This window comes from Danio rerio, chromosome 9 (assembly GCF_052040795.2).
Source record: "Danio rerio strain M-AB ecotype USA chromosome 9, GRCz13ab, whole genome shotgun sequence".
NCBI classification, from domain to species: Eukaryota; Metazoa; Chordata; class Actinopteri; order Cypriniformes; family Danionidae; genus Danio; species Danio rerio.
The window spans coordinates 35,111,248-35,130,081 of NC_141029.1; the positions used below are offsets into that span (position 1 = coordinate 35,111,248).

Below are 18,834 nucleotides of genomic sequence, written 5' to 3' on the forward strand. Positions count from 1 at the left end.
ATCAGAATTCGGTAAATACTTTCTGTATTATCTTTTGAACTAAGCCGATCTAATCCTGTTTATATGAATTAAACCTGCTCCCGATCAGGTTTGACCTAGCAGAACTGTTGCCATGACAACAACTCTCGGATCAGCTTTGAAGAACGAAACGATCCTGGATCGTGTCAAATCGTCAATATCCAAATCCAGCTAACTGAGTAATCCACGTACGAAGAACGGACCCCTGGAGCAGTGCAATCTGAGATGCCTCCATTGCTTTTTAATGCACTTACCTAACCCGACCATACCCGTCACAGTGACATCACTCACTCTATTGAGTGCATTGTGTCTGAGATTGCATTGCTGAGTGATGCAATCTCAGCTTGCATCATAAATGCTGCATCCAGATACTTTCGCTTATTTCTGCCACTAATTTTCTTCACCTGTGTTGATTCCTAGTTCAATTTGTATCACCTGTAGTTAATCAGTGAGTGTATTTGAGTTCCTCAGCACTCTTTAGCTTTTATTTGACTTGTCTTTACTTAAGGTTTCTCTAATTATTTAGAATCGCAGTGTTTGTATCTGTGAATTTATAATTTATTCCATGTTTATAGTTCTTTTTTTATAGTGTTTGTGCATTATTTGTGGATGCAGGGCTGATTGAGAAACTTCACAAACTCCTCTGGAACTTCATTGGAGACCTCTGTCTGAACATCAAAGTAATTTTTAGGCACCAAGAGCTTCTGAACCACTTTTTATATACAAAATATTTTCCTCTGCACCTTAATTCAGACGCTGAACTTTTCTGTTTTATTTTCAGGTTCATGATGGTGATGCTGAGAAGTCTTCTGCTGCTTTCCTTGTTTTCCATGGGGAATGCAGCAGGTAATCAACATTTCGTATTATTATTTATCGAGAGAGAGATTTTTTTTTTTCAAGATTATACTTTTTTTGTAGTTGTATGGGAAAAGTAATAGATGTACTTACCATGATCATACAAAAATATAAATAAAAAAAGTTAATTAACTTTGGGAATCACAATAACCATGTATTTATACTGTAAATGCAAAGCTAGGAGATGCACACGTCAATGGAGTAGGTTTGGATCTCGATGCTTTAGATATTTCTCTGTACCAGTGAACTGGGTCACAGCAGAGGTAATTTTTGATACAACACTAATTTTAAGTAATTTATGATCTTAGCAAAGTATGTAAATATGTTTGCATTGACTATAAAAACAAAATGTCTATCTTCAGAGAAACTGTCAACTTCTTGGTGGGAATCTTGTTTCTGTGCAAAATGGTATGGAAAATGATTTTCTGCTGAGTCTTATACCCAACTCCGAACGTTTCTTTATTGGTGGCTATGATGGTGAAGATGTAAGACTTAATTAACTTTTGTTATATTGGAGTAAACAATTGTCGGTTAAGTTTCCAATGTTGTCTACATACAAGAGCTCTAAACCTCTCCACTCATTAGGAAGAAAACTGGTTTTGGTCTGAAGGATCTTCATTTGGTTATACCAACTGGTGCTCAGGAGAGCCTAACAACATGAATACGGAGCACTGCTTGGAGATCAACTGGACATGTAAGACTGCTTAATTTAATTGTGTATAATTGTCAAAAATATAAAGTTTCTGCAAAGCATTTAGTCCAACTTACTTTACTAATATTATTATTATTATTATTATTATTATTATTATTATTATTATTTATTAGATTTTATTTTTTCTTCTAGCGGATCGTTGTTGGAATAACTTGCCTTGTTCAACTGAACAAGGCTATATATGTGCCAAAAACCTGGATGGGTGCTCTTAATTTAAGTGTTCATCTTGTTCAATCACAAGGCTAAATATGCCAATTAAGATACTCTTCTCATCACCTGCTTAAATCAATAAATCAAAGCAAATCATCTGTGTCAAATGGTCTTCATGGTTACTGTGGGCATGCTTTCAATGGATTACAGTTAAACTTCATCAAAGGTGCTCACAACGGTGCTGTTACCTCAAGTGACACTGATGAAAATCTGTCCCAAATTTTAAGTTGTACTTTTACATTTGGTTGAAAAATCACTACAACGATATTTTCAACTCCTGTTTGGGTAACCCAGTATTAAGTGTCTAAAATAAAAGGATCTGACAAATTTTAATAAACCCTTTGATCTTGCTCTTTTAATTTTGTACATAATCTGCCAGGTGTTATTTTAATATTAAAATTATAGAATTGAAAAGATTTTGTTCATAGCAAAGGTGTCAAACAGCTGCCGTTTAAGTACTGCACTTTTGGCTTAAACTGTTGCACATTTGCTCATCCAGGACTGAGAATAAGCCGCTATGTCAAGCCTAATGTGGATAGTCCGGATTAGTGTCCATTTTTGGCATTTGTTAAATGACCATGGGGTCGTTATGGGTATGACATCGAAATTAAATCATGATGAGATTCTTTTTAAGGTTTAAAGTTGTCTTGCGAGTTGTGATGTTACGATGGAGCGTAAGGGTAAAATTAGCATTTAAGATTGGAGGCAGGGTTGGAGTTGAACTGCAAATTTGCACACACCTGGCAATCCAGCCTGGCCCTATTTACTATTCAACTAGGCTATCAGCAAAATATTTTGCATTGTTTGTGTGTCCTTTACTTCATAAAAATACATTAAAATAACATTCATTACTAGTTGATTTTACAAATAAACCTAATTAGTTTTGCATTTTTTTTTTCCATAGAGTTTATATTATCTTTCTGTACCTAAAGATTTTAGGTGAACAATGTCTTATTTCAATGAATATAACAGTTAAAAAAACGTTTTGTTTAAGTGCACCAAAAGTTGTCTATATTCACTGGGAAATAGATAAAAATACATTTTTTAAAGGGAGATGTATTAATTTGTGCTAAGCGCTGTATATGTATTTTTCCCTCAAATCCTTCATCTATTTTTTATTAGAACCCCTGTTTATTTTTCCCCTATTTCTGTTCAACAGAGAGTAAATTTCTTCAACACATTTCTAAACATAATAGTTTTTATAACTCATCTCTAATAAATGATTTGTTTTATCTTTGCCATGATGACAGTAAATAATATTTTACTGAATATTTTTCAAGACACTTCTATGCAGCTTAAAGTGACATTTAAAGGCTTAACTAGGTTAATTAGGTTAACTAGACAGGTAAGGGTAATTAGGCAAGTTATTGTATAATGATGGTTTGTTCTGTAGACTATTGAAAAAAAAAAGTTAGCTTAAAGGGGCTGATAATTTTGTCCTTAAAATGGTGTTTAAAAAATTCATAACTGCTTTTATTTTAGCCGAAATAAAACAAATAAGACTTTCTCCAGAAGAATAAACATTATCAGACATGCTGTGAAAATGTCCTTGCTCTGTTAAATATAATATGGGAAATATTAAAAAAGCAACAAAAAATCAAAGGGGGGGGGGGTAATAATTCTGACTTCAACTGTGTGTGTGTGTGTGTGTGTGTATATATATATATATATATATATATATATATATATATATATATATATATATATATATATATATATATATATATATATATATATATATATATATATATATACACACATAATTTTTTTTTCTAGTTGTTGGAAAATATATGTAAATAACCAAGAGCATGGAGTGACTAATTTCTAGCATTGACAACGAAACTAACATATAGATCACTAGGATTAATCTTAGCTACAAAGAACAAATATCCATGCATAGTAACCTCATGCATAGCTCATAGCTTAATTTGGTCTGCTTTTGTGCAACTGAAGCTGCGGTCACACTGCACTTTTCCCCTCATAGACTTCAATTTGTACGCAAGCGAATGCGTCAGACTGAAAATACAAGCTCATTCAACAAGTTTCACAGTTCACTGAAATTACAAAGTTTAAGCTTGGTGAATCCTGACCTGCGAACAGTGGTGTGAAGTAACAAATTACAAATAGGCAAATTACTGTAATTGAGTAGTTTTTCTCTGAAATTGTAATTCAGTAATTCAAAAGTAGTTTTATAAATGTGTACTTTTATTTTCCCTTGAGTACATTTTTAGTGCAGTATCTGTACTTTTACTTCACTACTTTCCTTCAACCTGCAGTCACTACTTTATTTCTTTATGTCTATGGTGATTGTAAAAATCAGTCTTGTAATTCCTGTCCAATCAAATCACACATATAAGGTAAACCGCATCATTATGAACTACCTCAAGACTTAGACGACTTTACAATTGCAGCAAACTGTTTGGAAGCATTAAAAGTGTCTAATAAGATATCCAAAATCTTTACACAATGATCCAGAGACTGTTTAGATCACTTATGAGAAGATGATAGATGTTTGCTGTATGATGACTGAAATTACCTTAAACAACCAGCAGGCACAAGACATCAACACAATGTCAGATTGATGTTGTACCCCAATGTCGTGGGGACGTTGCATTTTTGGAATTGCAAATGAAAATCTGATTGACATCAGAACCCAACATCAGTGTGACATCAATGTCCAATGTCCAACATAAAATCAACCAAATATCCATGTCCAATGTTTACAGCTTGCTGTTGTGTGGACGTTACCACCATGACATCTATCAGAAGTTGGATTTTGGTTGCCATACATGATGAATAAATGTCAGTATTTGACATCAATATGACGTTGGTTTAAGATGTTGACTCAACATTGAATTTTGGTCACATTCTAACACAACCTAAAATCAACCAAATATCAATGTCTTTTGATGCCATTATTGAACATCAAAATAACATTGTCCTTAGACACTGGCTAGACATGAATTTTGGGCACCTGACGTTACAATCTAAATCTAACCTAACATTAATGTCTTATAATGCTGTGTGCCTGCTGGCCAATAACTAAATGCACTACAGAATATGTTTACACACACATGGACAAATTACATGTTAATGCATCAGCTTTTCACAGTGTAATACTCAATAATCTTGAGTGCTTTTAAAAGGTTTACTTTTACTTACATTTTGAGTAATATTTACAACAGATACTTTTACTCTACTTGCACTACATTTTTAGACAAGTAATGGTACTTGAATATAATTTTTCACTACTCTTCACCACTGGCTGCGGAAATACATCACTTAACTTAGGGAGACCGATCACTTGCTTTTTTTAAACGTCTAATCATTCTGTTTAATCCTGCCCTCTTTGCAGCGCCGTACTACAGAAATTTCACAAGCTCAAACTCTAGTGTGACCGCAGCTTTAGTTGAGGCTAGATTCAGCCAGGATAGCCTCAAAATCCCAGCTTGTGCTGCGGTAACACTAGAGTTTGAGCATGCGAATTTCTGTTGTACATCGCTGCAATAAGAAACTTGCCATTTTGCCATTTTTATTCCGTGTGTGTGTGTGTGTGTGTGTGTGTGTGTGTGTGTGTGTGTGTGTGTGTGTGTGTGTGTGTGTGTGTGTGTGTGTGTGTTTTTTTGTTTTTGTCCCTTCAAACAGTCGTTGTCAATAAAAATATAGGCTAAAGAATTAAGATAAAGTGTCTGGTTTTTAAATTGAGCAGCAGTGTCACAACACTCAACACACAACACAAAGCCCAGAAATGCAGTGACAATCTTATATATGAAGCAGGTAATGGACAGTAGGTGAATCAAGGGCAAGAGTTGTGGTTCAATCAAACCATGGATAGCAAATCAAAGATGTAAAATAACATAGAAAAAATCTTACATTGTGCATGTGGTTCAGCAATGAATCAGAGTGCAAGAACAAAAAAAGAAATGTACTCAAACAAAAGGTCAAAAAAGGAACAAAGAAGCTGGCTCTGATTGGTTTATTCTCAAAACACACCTATAACTCATTAAGAAAATATGCTCAACCCTTTTAGACCATGCGCCATGGCGCAACGTGGATGTTACCGTCCTTAAAATAGCAAAAACGTATTCCGACACCCCCTTATTGCTTTTTCGCTCTGTGCTTTGCACTTTGCGCATGTATCGTCAAAATAGCGCCCTAAATGTCTCATGCATTTCTACAAGATTATGTACTGATGTATTTTACCTGACTATATACAAACATGTTCTGTCCATTTTGTTTGATTGTTTTCATGATAATTAAAGGTGCACTCTAAATAAATTCTGGGTATACCTATACTGAAAAAATTATTTCTGCAGAATTGTTGCAAACAATTTATACGGGTTGAATTTAAACAAATAAATTTTAGTACTGTTCAACCTAATTGGTTTGTTTAAATTCAGCCCAAATAAAGCCCAACCACTTAACTTAAAATTGATAAATCTTTGAATAATTTTTATAGGCATATAGTCGGATAATAAGGTTTCATTCAGTGCATGGCAATGGCCATACCATGAACCTCAAACACTATTGTTTTCTTGTTCTCACTTAAATACTGCGAGTGTAAAACCTTGTAAAGAAACCAGGCCAATCAGAACACAACAGACTGTTGCGTGACTCATGGGTAGGTCCACACAGAATCTGTGCGCACAGAAATCCGCAGATTTTAAGCCCATCATTGAGTATATTTACATGGAAACCAATAATTCAATTTTATTGCAATTAAGACAATTAAGTCAACTGTTTACTATTCTTTGCACCTACTTTGACTATTTGAGCACCTCAGAGAAGAACACAGACACCTGTATCATGAAATGTGGAGTTTTTTTTTTCTTCCGTTTAGCATGAACTTCCATTTCAAACTATACTGTTCCAGCAGTTCATAATTGCAGCCAATATCTGGTTTGTCACGGGGGACATGCATGAAATGTTCCTAAGTGAAGGTGCCAAACTGTATATAAGTCGACAAATTAAAAATTATTCACCTGAAATTACATGAAACTCTGGAGGAAATGTGGATAGCGCTGTGACGCAATGACATTAATCAAATTATGTGATATAACATGTTAAATGAGATCATGAAAGGAACATTCAAAAAGCAACTCATTTAAACATCTTAATCTTAATATTGTCTTAATTAGGTTAAGGCAAATAATTTGATTACTTATGTCCATGTAAACCTCACTGAGTCTATTTATTTAGTTGTGTATAAATTTATTTATTCTTATTTATTATTTTTAATTTCATTATATTATTGACTAATATGAAAGTGTTTATTTGATTTATTTACAATACAGTTTGTAAAGTAATATTGGTAACTTTATAATAACTGCAAACTATGAATCATTTATTAAGCATTAGCAAATAGTGTGTATATTATGTTAAGCATTAACTAATAAGCATTAGTAAGCGGTTTATAACTGCAGCTACAAATGCTGTCTTCTTGGCTTATAAGAACATGTATAATGTGCCTAATTATTGTGTTTTCATACTTTGTTCAGGATTTAATTTTTCATTGCTAAAGTATTGCATTATTTACAAACCATTTAATTAAGAATAGTTGGTGGTTTTTAAAGATCATTCAGAATGAGTTAAATTAAATAATTAATAAACTATTAAAATTAACATATTTATATCTTATTATCATGACCTTATTCTAAAATGCGGAAGTGCGCCTGTTTTCGCGATTGTCTTAGAACTTTCGTTTCAGTCGCCTATGGGAGAAATGACAAGGAATAATAAACGGCAAAAAACGGTCAAACTACTTGCTCTACAAACAAATGTTTGCATGACTATACAGACCAAGTAAAATAATATAACAAGGAAATATCAGTTTACAACATCAAACAGCGAAATGAGCAGTTTTTAATGTCTAAAAATGAATGGAAGTGAATAGGACCAGTCTCGTGCCAAAAAGATTCAAATGGCAGCGCCCGCTCGTCTGCGGAGAATAAGGTCATAGTTAATTTGTATGTTAATAAATGCTTTATTTACTGAACTTCATACAGTTTTGTGACCTAATCTAAAGTGAGGACTGTAAGCTTTATAAATCCCCTTTGAATGATAATGATAATGTTTGAATGTTGTTTGAAACAACACTGTGATTTTAAAAGCCAATTATGATCATGCTACAAAAATTACAATTTGTGTTAACCATTTAAAACATGCCTCTTCAGAGAAACTGTCAAAGTCTTGGAGCAAATCTCGCTTCTGTGCATAACAAAGTGGAAAATTATTTCCTGCTTTCTCTGGTACCTGGTTCCACACGTTGCTGGATTGGTGGCCATGATGGTGAAGATGTAAGACTTATCTGTTGATTACTTTGTAATATATGAATAGACTACACAAAAACATAGTGTTTTAATATTGCTAAGCAAAGATTAATGGTGACAAATTGCATCTGAAGTTTGTTAAAAGTTTGTTAAAACATAATATATCTTTGTATATTAATTAATTTATATGTATGTATGAATTATTAGCCCACCTTTTAATTTTTTGTCTTTTTTAAATATTTCCCAAATTATGTTTAACAGAGCAAGAACATTTCACAGTATGTCTGAAAAAAAGTCTTATTGGTTTTATTTCAGCCAGAAAAAAAGCAGTTTTTATTTTTAAAAACCTATTTAAAGGACAAAATTATTAGCCCCTTTAAGCTATATATTTTTCCAATAGTCTACAGAACAAACCATCATTATAACTTGCCTAATTACCCTAACCTGCCTAGTTAACCTAATTAACCTAGTTTAGCCTTTAAATGTCACTTTAAGCTAGATAGAAGTATCTTGAAAAGTATTTAATCAAATAATATTTACTGTCATCATGGCAAAGATTAAATAAATCAGTTATTTGAAATGTGTTGAGAACATTTTTTTAAACAGAAATTGGGGGGAAAATAAACAAGGGGGCTAATAATTCTGACTTCAACTGTATAATATACACAGTACACATTCTTAAATCGTCAAAACAGACTTTATTTGGATTTGATTAATTGCTATTAATTTTTGCCCAGCACTAGTTTTTAACAGAAGGTAAAGTTGCCAAAAGTAGTTTGATAATTTGCTACTCATGTTCTCCCTGTGTTCATGTGGGTTTCCTCTGGGTGCTCAGTTTTCCCCACAAGTCCAAAGACATGTGCTATATCAATTGGGTAAGCTAAATTGCCCATATTGCATGTGTGTGAATGAGTGTTTCCCAGTGATGGGTTGCAGATGGAAGGACATCCACAGCATAAAACATATGCTGGATAAGTTGGTGGTTCATTCTGCTGTGGTGAACCCAGATTAATAAAGGGACCAAGCTGAAAATGAATGAATAAATAAATCTGCAGCTTACTGATGTCCGAGTAAAGCATAAATTCATTCTTCACTCATTAGGAAGGAAAGTGGCTGTGGTTTGATGGATCTGTGTATGATTATACAGATTGGTGCACTGGAGAGCCTAACAACAGCCATAATGAGGAGCACTGCACGGAGATAAACTTTAGCAGTGAGTAGTTTTTTTTTTTGTTTTTTGTTTTCTAGTTACAAGAATTATTTGCAGTTTTCAAATTTCTTACAGGAACATAAAATGGCTCATTTGTCAGGAAGCGAAATACTTATAAAAGTTGTTTTTGCTTTTATTTATCACCACTGTAATGATCAGAATAGCCTAACTTGCTTCATTTTTCCATCCTACAGCCAACCATTGCTGGAGTGATACGCCTTGTTCAAAGTCAATGGGGTATATTTGAGCCAAAAATGTGTGGGACCATGCAGTCATCCAGCTCTATGTTTAAGACAACTTTGACATTTATATTTTCTTAACTTTACAAACAAACTAATAAAGAAATATACAGTATACATGCACAATTTAAAATTACAATTCTGTTCTCTGCTCTTAAATGCTTCTGAAATCAATAAATCAAAGCAAATCATCTGTGTTGGGGTGTTGAATTGTTTATAAAAGCATACTTAATAATAATATTTTAAAGTGTGGTTATTAGAACACTATTATCAACAGTGTTGTGAGGAGGGGCTTACAAAATCCCACAGCGACAAAATTTGTTCCAACTGTTTATTTAACTTTAACATACATTTAAAATAAGTATTAACTTTTCAGACTCTCACAACCCTGCTTTAGATTGGAGAGGGGTTTGGATGCAGACCTGGTGCAGTCAGTGCAATCTGAGCTGCATCCATTTCTTTTTAATACGCTCACCTAACCCCACCCCTAACCCGTGATGTCAATCACTTTATTGAGTGCATTGTGCCTGAAATTGCGTCGCTGAGTGATGCAATCTCAACTTGCATCGTAAATGCTGCATCATCCAGATAATATTGATAGAATGTGGATTATACAACAGCGACATCAAGTGTCTCAGACATCACAGTGTTATTGTTATTTATTCCAATCTGTGGTTTATTCTTCAGTGCTTCCCAAACCATTGACCTGTAATCACACACACCGCCCCTCCCCTTCATTTATGAAAGCCTGAATTTAAATACCACTCATGATGTAATTAGACTTTTTTTAAATAAATTATTTTATACCGAACAAAAAAACTTGTAGTAAACACTTTAAAAGCTCGTGCTTTTTCTAGAGAGAAGACAGGAATGAATTTAGGCATACAAATTACATGAAAGCATTTTAAAGAATTGTGCTACATTATGTAGGCCTAATGTAAAAAAAAAAAAAAAAAGAACGGCTGAGACCCACCAGGTCTTATAATGCTAAGTATTTTTACAAATTAAAGTGCCCCTATTGTGCTCCATCAAATATCATGTTTAACATAGTGTGTAACTGAGTTGGTTGTGGAAGTAAAAGGTCAGTAAATTCTAATGTACATTACAAATAAAATTGTGTAAAACTACATTGTCTCCTAAAAACCTAAACTGCTCAAATAAGATATCTGTCATTCCAGTTTCACTTTGTTAACTGATTTAAGTACACTGTAAACGATTTCTTGTTAAATTAACAGTAAGTTACTGGCAACAATTATCCAGTAGCTGCTGTATTTCATAAAACAGTAACATTACTGTAATACTAATTACATTAGTATTACATTTACTGTATAGTGTAATACATCATTTTACTGTTGTTGATTTTTACTGTAACACCAATTACAGTAGTGATACACATACTGCAAAACTGAAAACAGTATTTTATTGTACATTTTTACCATGAAGAACTACGGTATTTTAACGTTACTTTTATTATTACTGTATAGTATTTTACAGTTATTAAATGTTATTTTATTTTATCTAATAGTGCTACTTTATAATGGGTAAAAATGTTCAAAAATTGCACAAGTGTTATTTTAACTTCAAGAAATACAAGAAAAATAAAGAAACTGAAACTTTAACTTCAAAATAAAGGTTTATTGTGTAAACCATGCTAAAACAGTAGCAATAATTCAATATAACAAAGCAACAGAACACTAATAAACAATTGATCATTAAAACCAGTCAACAATTAATGCATCAAAAATTATTACAATTTTAAAAACAGGTAAAAATACTGCTACAAGACAGGAAATGATGAAGGCCAAATGATGTGGAAAGGGACAGTGAAAAAGGGCAGCAGCACTTCTGATGATCCTGCAAAAATGACAAGCAAAATCAATCACTGAAGTAAAAACTAATCATCCCTCAAACCATTTATTCATTCAGAAACGAAACACTGCACTGTTGTTTATATATATATATATATATATATATATATATATATATATATATATATATATATATATATAACAGTTATAATATATATAACAGTTTTTTAAATTGTTTTTGTTGGTGAAATACAGTTTGTTGTCAATTCACAATTACACTAACGTTAACGGGGAAAAGATCAGCGAGCATTGTTCTTGAAGATCGCTAGTCAAGTGTCCACACAGGTGTGTAAAAAATAAAGTCTCGTCTTAACTTAATGTCCGACTCTGTATGGCTCGAATATCTGATTCCATGATCACACTACTAGTGCTTCCACGGATTTAAGAGGGGTAAACACAGTTCATTCTCACTTTAAGAGGCTACATATTTAAAATTAAATAAATAAAAATAATCTAATTTAACGTGACTAATGTTAATTAAATACTTTTAGGCTTTTAACACGTATAAATCCACTTCTAACTTACAGACAAGATTGCGTTAGAGAACATGAAAGCCGTGGGTGATTTTTTAAAATAATGCTAATGATGAGTTACTGATATTTGGTTTGCATAAAACAAAGTAATCACTAAGCATTCATTTTTGGCAAAATCTGCAGAGAGGCTCAGCGACACGAGGAAATGTGTTAAAGTTGAGTAGAGAACTAAAGAGCAGTCTAGCCTACTTCATGAAATGTTTGTGGTAATATTCTGCGGTCAATTCGTATTACTGTATTTCAATATGCAGCAGTGATGGCATGTCAGCGAGACAAATAAACATTTTATCGAGTTATTTCATACAATTTATTTATTTATTTATTTTTTATACAAACCCTCTAGTGACATTTCCTCAAACTAAATCATCATAACGTTACTGTGCACAGCATCAGTAAAATGTTGAGAATAATTTAAATACTTAATTTTTTCAAACAGTCACTGCTGATTAGAAACTATCATTAAATCTAAGCTTACAGAAATCCTGTATGCATGACAATATAAAGATGTATTACTCACTGATGTCGAAGCACTTCCAGGTCATCAGAGATGTAGACAGGACAGAATGTGTGCTATCAAATGAGCTCTTGTGCAGCCTTTGTTGGACATCCAGGTAGTTTGTTCACCCACACTATAAGAAACAAAAACAGAAACAATTTATTAAAATGTGAGGGATAGTAAACATGTTTGGTCTACAGAGAGAAGAAAATGTTTACTTTAAGCATTGATCCTAATGAATCTATTTCTGAACTACATTTAACCTTATCACGGAAACAGCATTTTTGAGCTTTTAGACTAGGGGTGCTCAACCTTGTTTGCTTTAAATTAGAATTAAAACAATAAATCTCTATGTCAAATAAAATACTTCAGATCTAAATAAAGCAGGTGCTTTTACCTAAAGGTTCCTTCCCTCAAGTTAGTTTGGCTGCAAATCCCTCCACATCTGTGCATTATTCGGTTCTTGTCTTAAGAGTAACTGGTGTCGCATTCCAGGTCCATCACAATCTGGGCTAGAAGGACAATATGAAAAAAGAAAAGACACATATAAATAAGTCTCAGAATAAAATATTTAAAGGAATAGTTTACTATTTTGCCACTATTTACTCCACGTGTTTTAAACTAGTTTGAATTTCTGTTAAACACTAAAGCAGATATTTTGAAGAATGTTAGTAACCAGTAACTATTGACATCCATATTTGAACCAAATTTCTTTAAAAAATACGAGTTTGTGTTCAACGGAACAAATTAAATATATAACTATTTTGAAACAATGGAGGATGCCAAAGATGCTATTATTTTCATTTTGGGGTGAACTGTCCCTTCAATTCAAGTGTCAAAGCAATAGTCATAAAAACTGATGTGTCGCTTGAGGAAAACTAAATCAAGTACCTTCTGTGAACAAACAGAATCATTATGCCATTGTATTCAGTGATTCTCTTTTACATTTTCCCACTATAAAACGATAGCTTCAACATGCAATCCATGTTAAGACAAAAATGAATAGCATAAAATAACATACTGAACTAAACTTACAGTTTCCAGGCTGTTTGAAAAAACAAACAAACACATACGCCCAGTAAAATTGCTAATAAACACAAAGACAACAGTTATAGAAAAAATGTTTGTCTAATATTTACTCAGCACTTGGTAGGCAAATAGCATAGCCGTGGCTGTTTTAACACCAGATTTTTTTTTTATCTTAGGAACTGCTGGAAGAAGAAAAAGAGGTTGTACATGAAACTCCTCACAACAAATCTGTGAACAACTTGACATTTAAAAATCTAATCAAAATTAGGAAGACATCAACATTACCTTGAATAATCAAGTGAGGAGTAATTGGTTGCATCAGTTTTTCAACATCAATTACTGTAGCTGAAAAACAGATAAATATAATAAGAGTAAAATAAGACTTAACATTAATTAATCTAAATCTATGGTACAACCATACCAATCTGTATGGGGTTAAAATACATTTGTACACAAATCATTCCCTGACCCCATCAATTTATCTTAGATTGGGATGAATATATATATATATATATATATATATATATATATATATATATATATATATATATATATATATATATATATATATAGTGATAATGACTTTGGCTTATATCTGTGTACTCAGAACGTACACTCATCCCAGGTACACCTGAACACCAAAAATTAAATGTACAATTAATGACACACTATACATCAAGCTCATTAACATTATTGAGAAATAGACAATTAATATGTATTTTGTTAATATTAACGTTAGCTTAAAATAATTTAACTGCATTTAATTTTCAGCTCCATTTTATAAAACAGTTAAGACTCATTTCATTATGAGTTTAGTTTAAATAACTAACTTACAGTTGAAAAATTTTTACCATAATGATAGCTTAGTCAAAATGACTATGTGAAGACCAGAGCTTACCTTAACGGTAAACGTTTAACTTTTCATGGTGACTTCGCCTTCATCTCAGTGTTGTGCTGAAATAGAGAATTCATTAATGCAGTTACAATAAGTTAAAGTTATGTTTTTTCAGGTAACTTAACGTATGGTCAAAAACTCACTCAAGATAAACTCACTGTATCTAATACCTCGCAAACACTACAATGACCGCCTGGCGTCTGTTATTTCTTGTTTAAAATACCGTTTGTTAACGGATAGCGTGACATAACATAAGAACCTACAACTAATGTCACTTGGTTAATTCTTATAAATTACACACACAATACACAGAAATACTTATAAAACAATCCTTTAACGGACAGAATTTGACTTTAAAACACTTACCGAGGATGAATTCGCTGGATGAAACACGACAGGTGAATTTCAAATTAGGAGAGCCGTTGCCTGCATGTCGAGTCGTGTCCGTTCGGTTCTATGAATCGGCTCCTTAGTGAACAGTAAAGAATCGAATCCGCCTAAAACCGATTCCTTTTTGTATATGATTCATTACTATTTCGTTATACTGCTTGGCCACACGCATTTATACACTAATTATTATACACTAATTGCATATTGCTGAATGTGCTTGTGAACACGTGTGATCAAATAATTCCCGAGCAAACGGTTCAATTCGGTTCAATACGATTCAGAGTCGCTCGAGTGCTGAACCGAACCAGTGCAAACGTGATATTGATTACAATATAGTAACATTGTTTTTTATTCACTTTACCAGCGAAATTATTACATATATCTGACCTTGACAATACGAATAAAGTTCGTTTGAAGTGTTTTGAGAATTATATATATATATATATATATATATATATATATATATATATATATATATATATATATATATATATATATATATATATATATATATATATTTCTCCCAGAATTCATTTCACATCAACAAGCAAATGGTAATGGCGGATGAGAAAGCCCAGCTAATATTATAAATATTGCGTTTAATATGTCACGAAATGAAATTTTAAAAGTGTTTCATGCGAGAATGTAGTTCTTACAAACTCAAATCTGTGGTTTATTTATAGATATCATGTGTAAATTGTAAGCGTGCTTTGCCGATAGCGGAGATTCTGACCTCCAGGGTGTCCATCATCACTCATGTATCCGGCGAAACGAGGTTATAATCGGCTAGACATGTGAGACTTGCCCCGGTCTTAGATGGCTCTATAATGAATGTGTTATGAAATTTAGTTTTAACCGTTTTTCATGCGGGAATGTAGTTGTTTTAAACTCAAGTCTGTGGTTTATTTATAGAGATGGTGGGTATTTTAAAATATTGTTTTGAAAATGCGGAGATATGTGACCTCCATGGTGATAACGGGTGCCCTAACCTCATGAATCCGTCTAAAGCAGGCTGGTCATTATGACATTTAAGCGGACTTTGGTTTCATGAATCAATTACTTTTGTTCCAGTTTACGTTTTATTTAAGCACAAAGTTATGTTGATTAACAATGATTTAATATTTTCATGTTAACCTTATAAAATTAAGGTGCAGTACACCCAAAAATGGAAAACCAGGGGACAGTTTTATGCACTGAACAGTCTGAAGAAACAGGTTATTTTATTTTTCTTCACAAAATACTTTGTCAAAAAATAAAATAAACATAATAATAATAATAATATAAAGTGTGTGTAGAGTTTTTCATGGTCATTTGCAGTACTGTATTTAGATGCACAGTAACTGTTTTTTTTCCCAAAATTCATTGTAAAATCTGCAGTAGCATACTGTTAATCATGTTCACAGTATGGAAATGTTGAGAATACATTATCATGCTGTGAAAACAGCAATATATACAGTAACACACTGTGCACAGCTTATACAGTAAATAACTGTTGAGAAATGCAGTATAATACCGTGAAAACAACAGAAATCGTTTACAGTGTACATTCTTAACTCAGTTTAAAAGTAAATCAGGTTTAAATGGCAAGAGTTCCTGTGGGGACAAAAGTAACACTTATAATTATTTATGACCCACGGCTAATAGCAGTGACTTATTTTTCACTTCCACATTAGAGTTTTTAGTGTTTTGATTAACATGTTTTATAAAATGAATGCATATTGCCAATAATAATAACAAATATTTAAAAAAATTTTTTTTTTACAATTTTAGCATTGTTGGATTGCTTTTGAAACATTTGATGCAAGTGAAATTTTAAATAAGGGAAACGTGAATGGATTAACTTTTAGCCAATTTTACAATTTTACTAATATGATGGTGTTACATTAGGGTTAATGAAGCAAAACATGTTTAGTTGTTATCATGGATGGTATATCCATGGCTTTTTAGGGCAAGGTTAGAAGTGTCATCATAAGAAGATGGGCTTACAAAGGTACTGGTGCGTGATTCATTTATTGTCGTGTCTTGATGTGTAAAGCTGAAGGTTTATCTTGATTCGTTTATCCCTCCCTGTCTTTATTAGTTGAAGATTCTTATAGCCATCATCAATAACAATAACTTATTTATATATCAATAACTTAATATTTTTTTTTTTTGGAAAAAACAAATCTCAAAGAATCAAAAAAGAGTTATCACTAATAAGAAAGCTGAAGGAGGTCTAGAGATGCTTTATTTTGAGGATATCAATATATTTAAGTTCAATTGAATTAAAAGATATCATCTACCCCCAATTCGTTTTGAAACCATATTCCTCATAATCTAGTTAACCAAATAGGTGGCTTGAAAAATTTTTAACATGTGATTATAATATTTCTAAAATCCCATTTACACTCTCTAAATTCCATCAACAAGCCTTTCTTGCTTGGAAAATTTGTTACTCTCACAACATCACACCTTGGAATAATGGTAATATAACCTCTTCAAAAAATCTTTATTTTTAGTAACTTGGTATAGTAGAGACATCAATCATCTTTTAAAACTTTTTGACAGTTCCGGGAATATTCTATCACATGAACAATTCATGTCTATTTACAATTTTCCAATACTGTTAAGAGAATTTAATTTAGTTATTAAATCTATTCGAAAATTATTTAACTTGTTAAAATCATATTTGCTGTAATTCTGTCTTTTGGAAACCCAAAATTACATTTAGAAGGTGTTAAGTTGACTGATAAAAATGTACTAACATACATATTTGTAATATTTTTCAGAAGCAAAATAAAATTACTCCTAGAGGCAAAATTTTCTGGAACTCTAGTTTATATTACTTGAAAAAGAGGCTGGTTAACTCCCTTCAAATACACTAATAATAAAATTAAGGAAAGTTATTTTAAAATATGACACAATTTACCCAGTAAAATCTTTATTATCAAAGTACATTGAAATGGAGGATATCTGTGGTTGCTGCAATGCAGATAAAGAGAACCGCAACATTGTAAACAATTTCTGGAAGGATTTAGCCAAATATATTTTTAAAAATGACAAAACTTAACTTTTATTTTACATTAAACAATATTATATTTTATTATGAGAACAAATCTAACAAAAGTCTACATTGTTAATCTCTATTTTATTGGCAGAATTTTACATAGACAGAAAGTCAACTCCCACATTACCAGTTTTTTTAATTGATTTTGACTTCTTTATTTCTTCTGTGAAATTGTTGAAAAGCAAAAAATCTGAGATATGTATTAATTATTATAATACTTTTTTGACTCCGCTGTTAATTCTTAAAATCATTGGATGTTGAAATACTGCACACTATGCTTTGTGTATTTATTGATTTTTTTTTATTTATATTTGTTTATTTTTTACTATTGTTATATTAGATTTTTTATGTTTCACCTTTTTTGTGTAGTATGTTTTTTCCTGATGTTAAATTAAATTAAATTAAATTAAATTAAATTAAATTAAATTAAATTAAATTAAATTAAATTAAATTAAATTAAATTAAATTAAATTAAATTAAATTAAATTAAATTAAATACTGGTGCTTGATTTAAGATGCAAACGACTTTTTTTCGTCATGTGACAAACCGCCATTTGGGAAACACTTCATGGAACCACAGCGACATCAAGTGTCTCAGTGGAACATCGGTATTATTAATACTTTTTGTTTAGTTTAGCGGTTATCAAGACTTTGCACCGTAATCCCTCTCTGCCCTGGAAAACCCTGAAATACAACTATTATGCGCAATGCCTAACTTAAATACAATTTCTGTTTATATATATTTGATTAATAATGATTTGCCTTAGAAAGTTAGAGTGCAGTCTGATCCATCACATTTTAACACGCTCGTTGTTTCTTTGTCATAAATGAACTTGGATATTATACATGGAGTTACAAACATTCCCAATTCAACGTGAATTTTGAAAGCAGTGTTGATATTCAGGTGAGTTCACCAGCAACACGATCCCAGCCTTGGTAGTGAAGGTGCTTTCCTCTCTTGGTCAGGTGACTAACTACAACCTTTACCATTCTCTACCCTGCACAAGGACCCATGTCCACACTTTGTCTGACATGGGGTCTTCTCTGCATCGTACAAAAGGCTT

General features: G+C 32.1%; 1 protein-coding gene and 1 long non-coding RNA gene across 5 annotated transcripts; one reads left to right on the forward strand and one right to left on the reverse strand.

Moving 5' to 3' along the window:
- Positions 1-500: 500 nt before the first annotated feature.
- lectin lies at positions 501-1,904 on the forward strand. Of its 2 annotated transcripts, NM_001201400.1 has the most exons (6): positions 501-698; positions 800-864; positions 1,051-1,136; positions 1,236-1,358; positions 1,459-1,567; positions 1,718-1,904. In NM_001201400.1, the coding sequence occupies exons 2-6, from the start codon at positions 804-806 to the stop codon at positions 1,795-1,797; spliced, it is 459 nt and encodes a 152-aa protein (NP_001188329.1). In that variant the 5' UTR covers positions 501-698; positions 800-803; the 3' UTR covers positions 1,798-1,904. The 2 variants fall into 2 exon arrangements, with proteins under 2 accessions (NP_001188329.1, XP_087122799.1); XM_087266673.1 differs by lacking the exon at positions 1,051-1,136 and having other exon boundaries at positions 1,718-1,902.
- A 9,223-nt stretch (positions 1,905-11,127) lies between these two features.
- LOC137496482 (uncharacterized) lies at positions 11,128-14,993 on the reverse strand. Of its 3 annotated transcripts, none has more exons than XR_015499659.1 (6): positions 14,701-14,993; positions 14,338-14,393; positions 13,725-13,784; positions 12,808-12,922; positions 12,432-12,543; positions 11,128-11,367 (listed from the first exon to the last, which is right to left on the reverse strand). It is a non-coding gene; the product is annotated as an uncharacterized LOC137496482 (long non-coding RNA). The 3 variants fall into 3 exon arrangements; XR_015499660.1 differs by lacking the exon at positions 14,701-14,993 and adding an exon at positions 14,505-14,594; XR_015499661.1 differs by lacking the exon at positions 12,808-12,922 and having other exon boundaries at positions 14,701-14,837.
- Between the last annotated feature and the right edge of the window lie 3,841 nt (positions 14,994-18,834).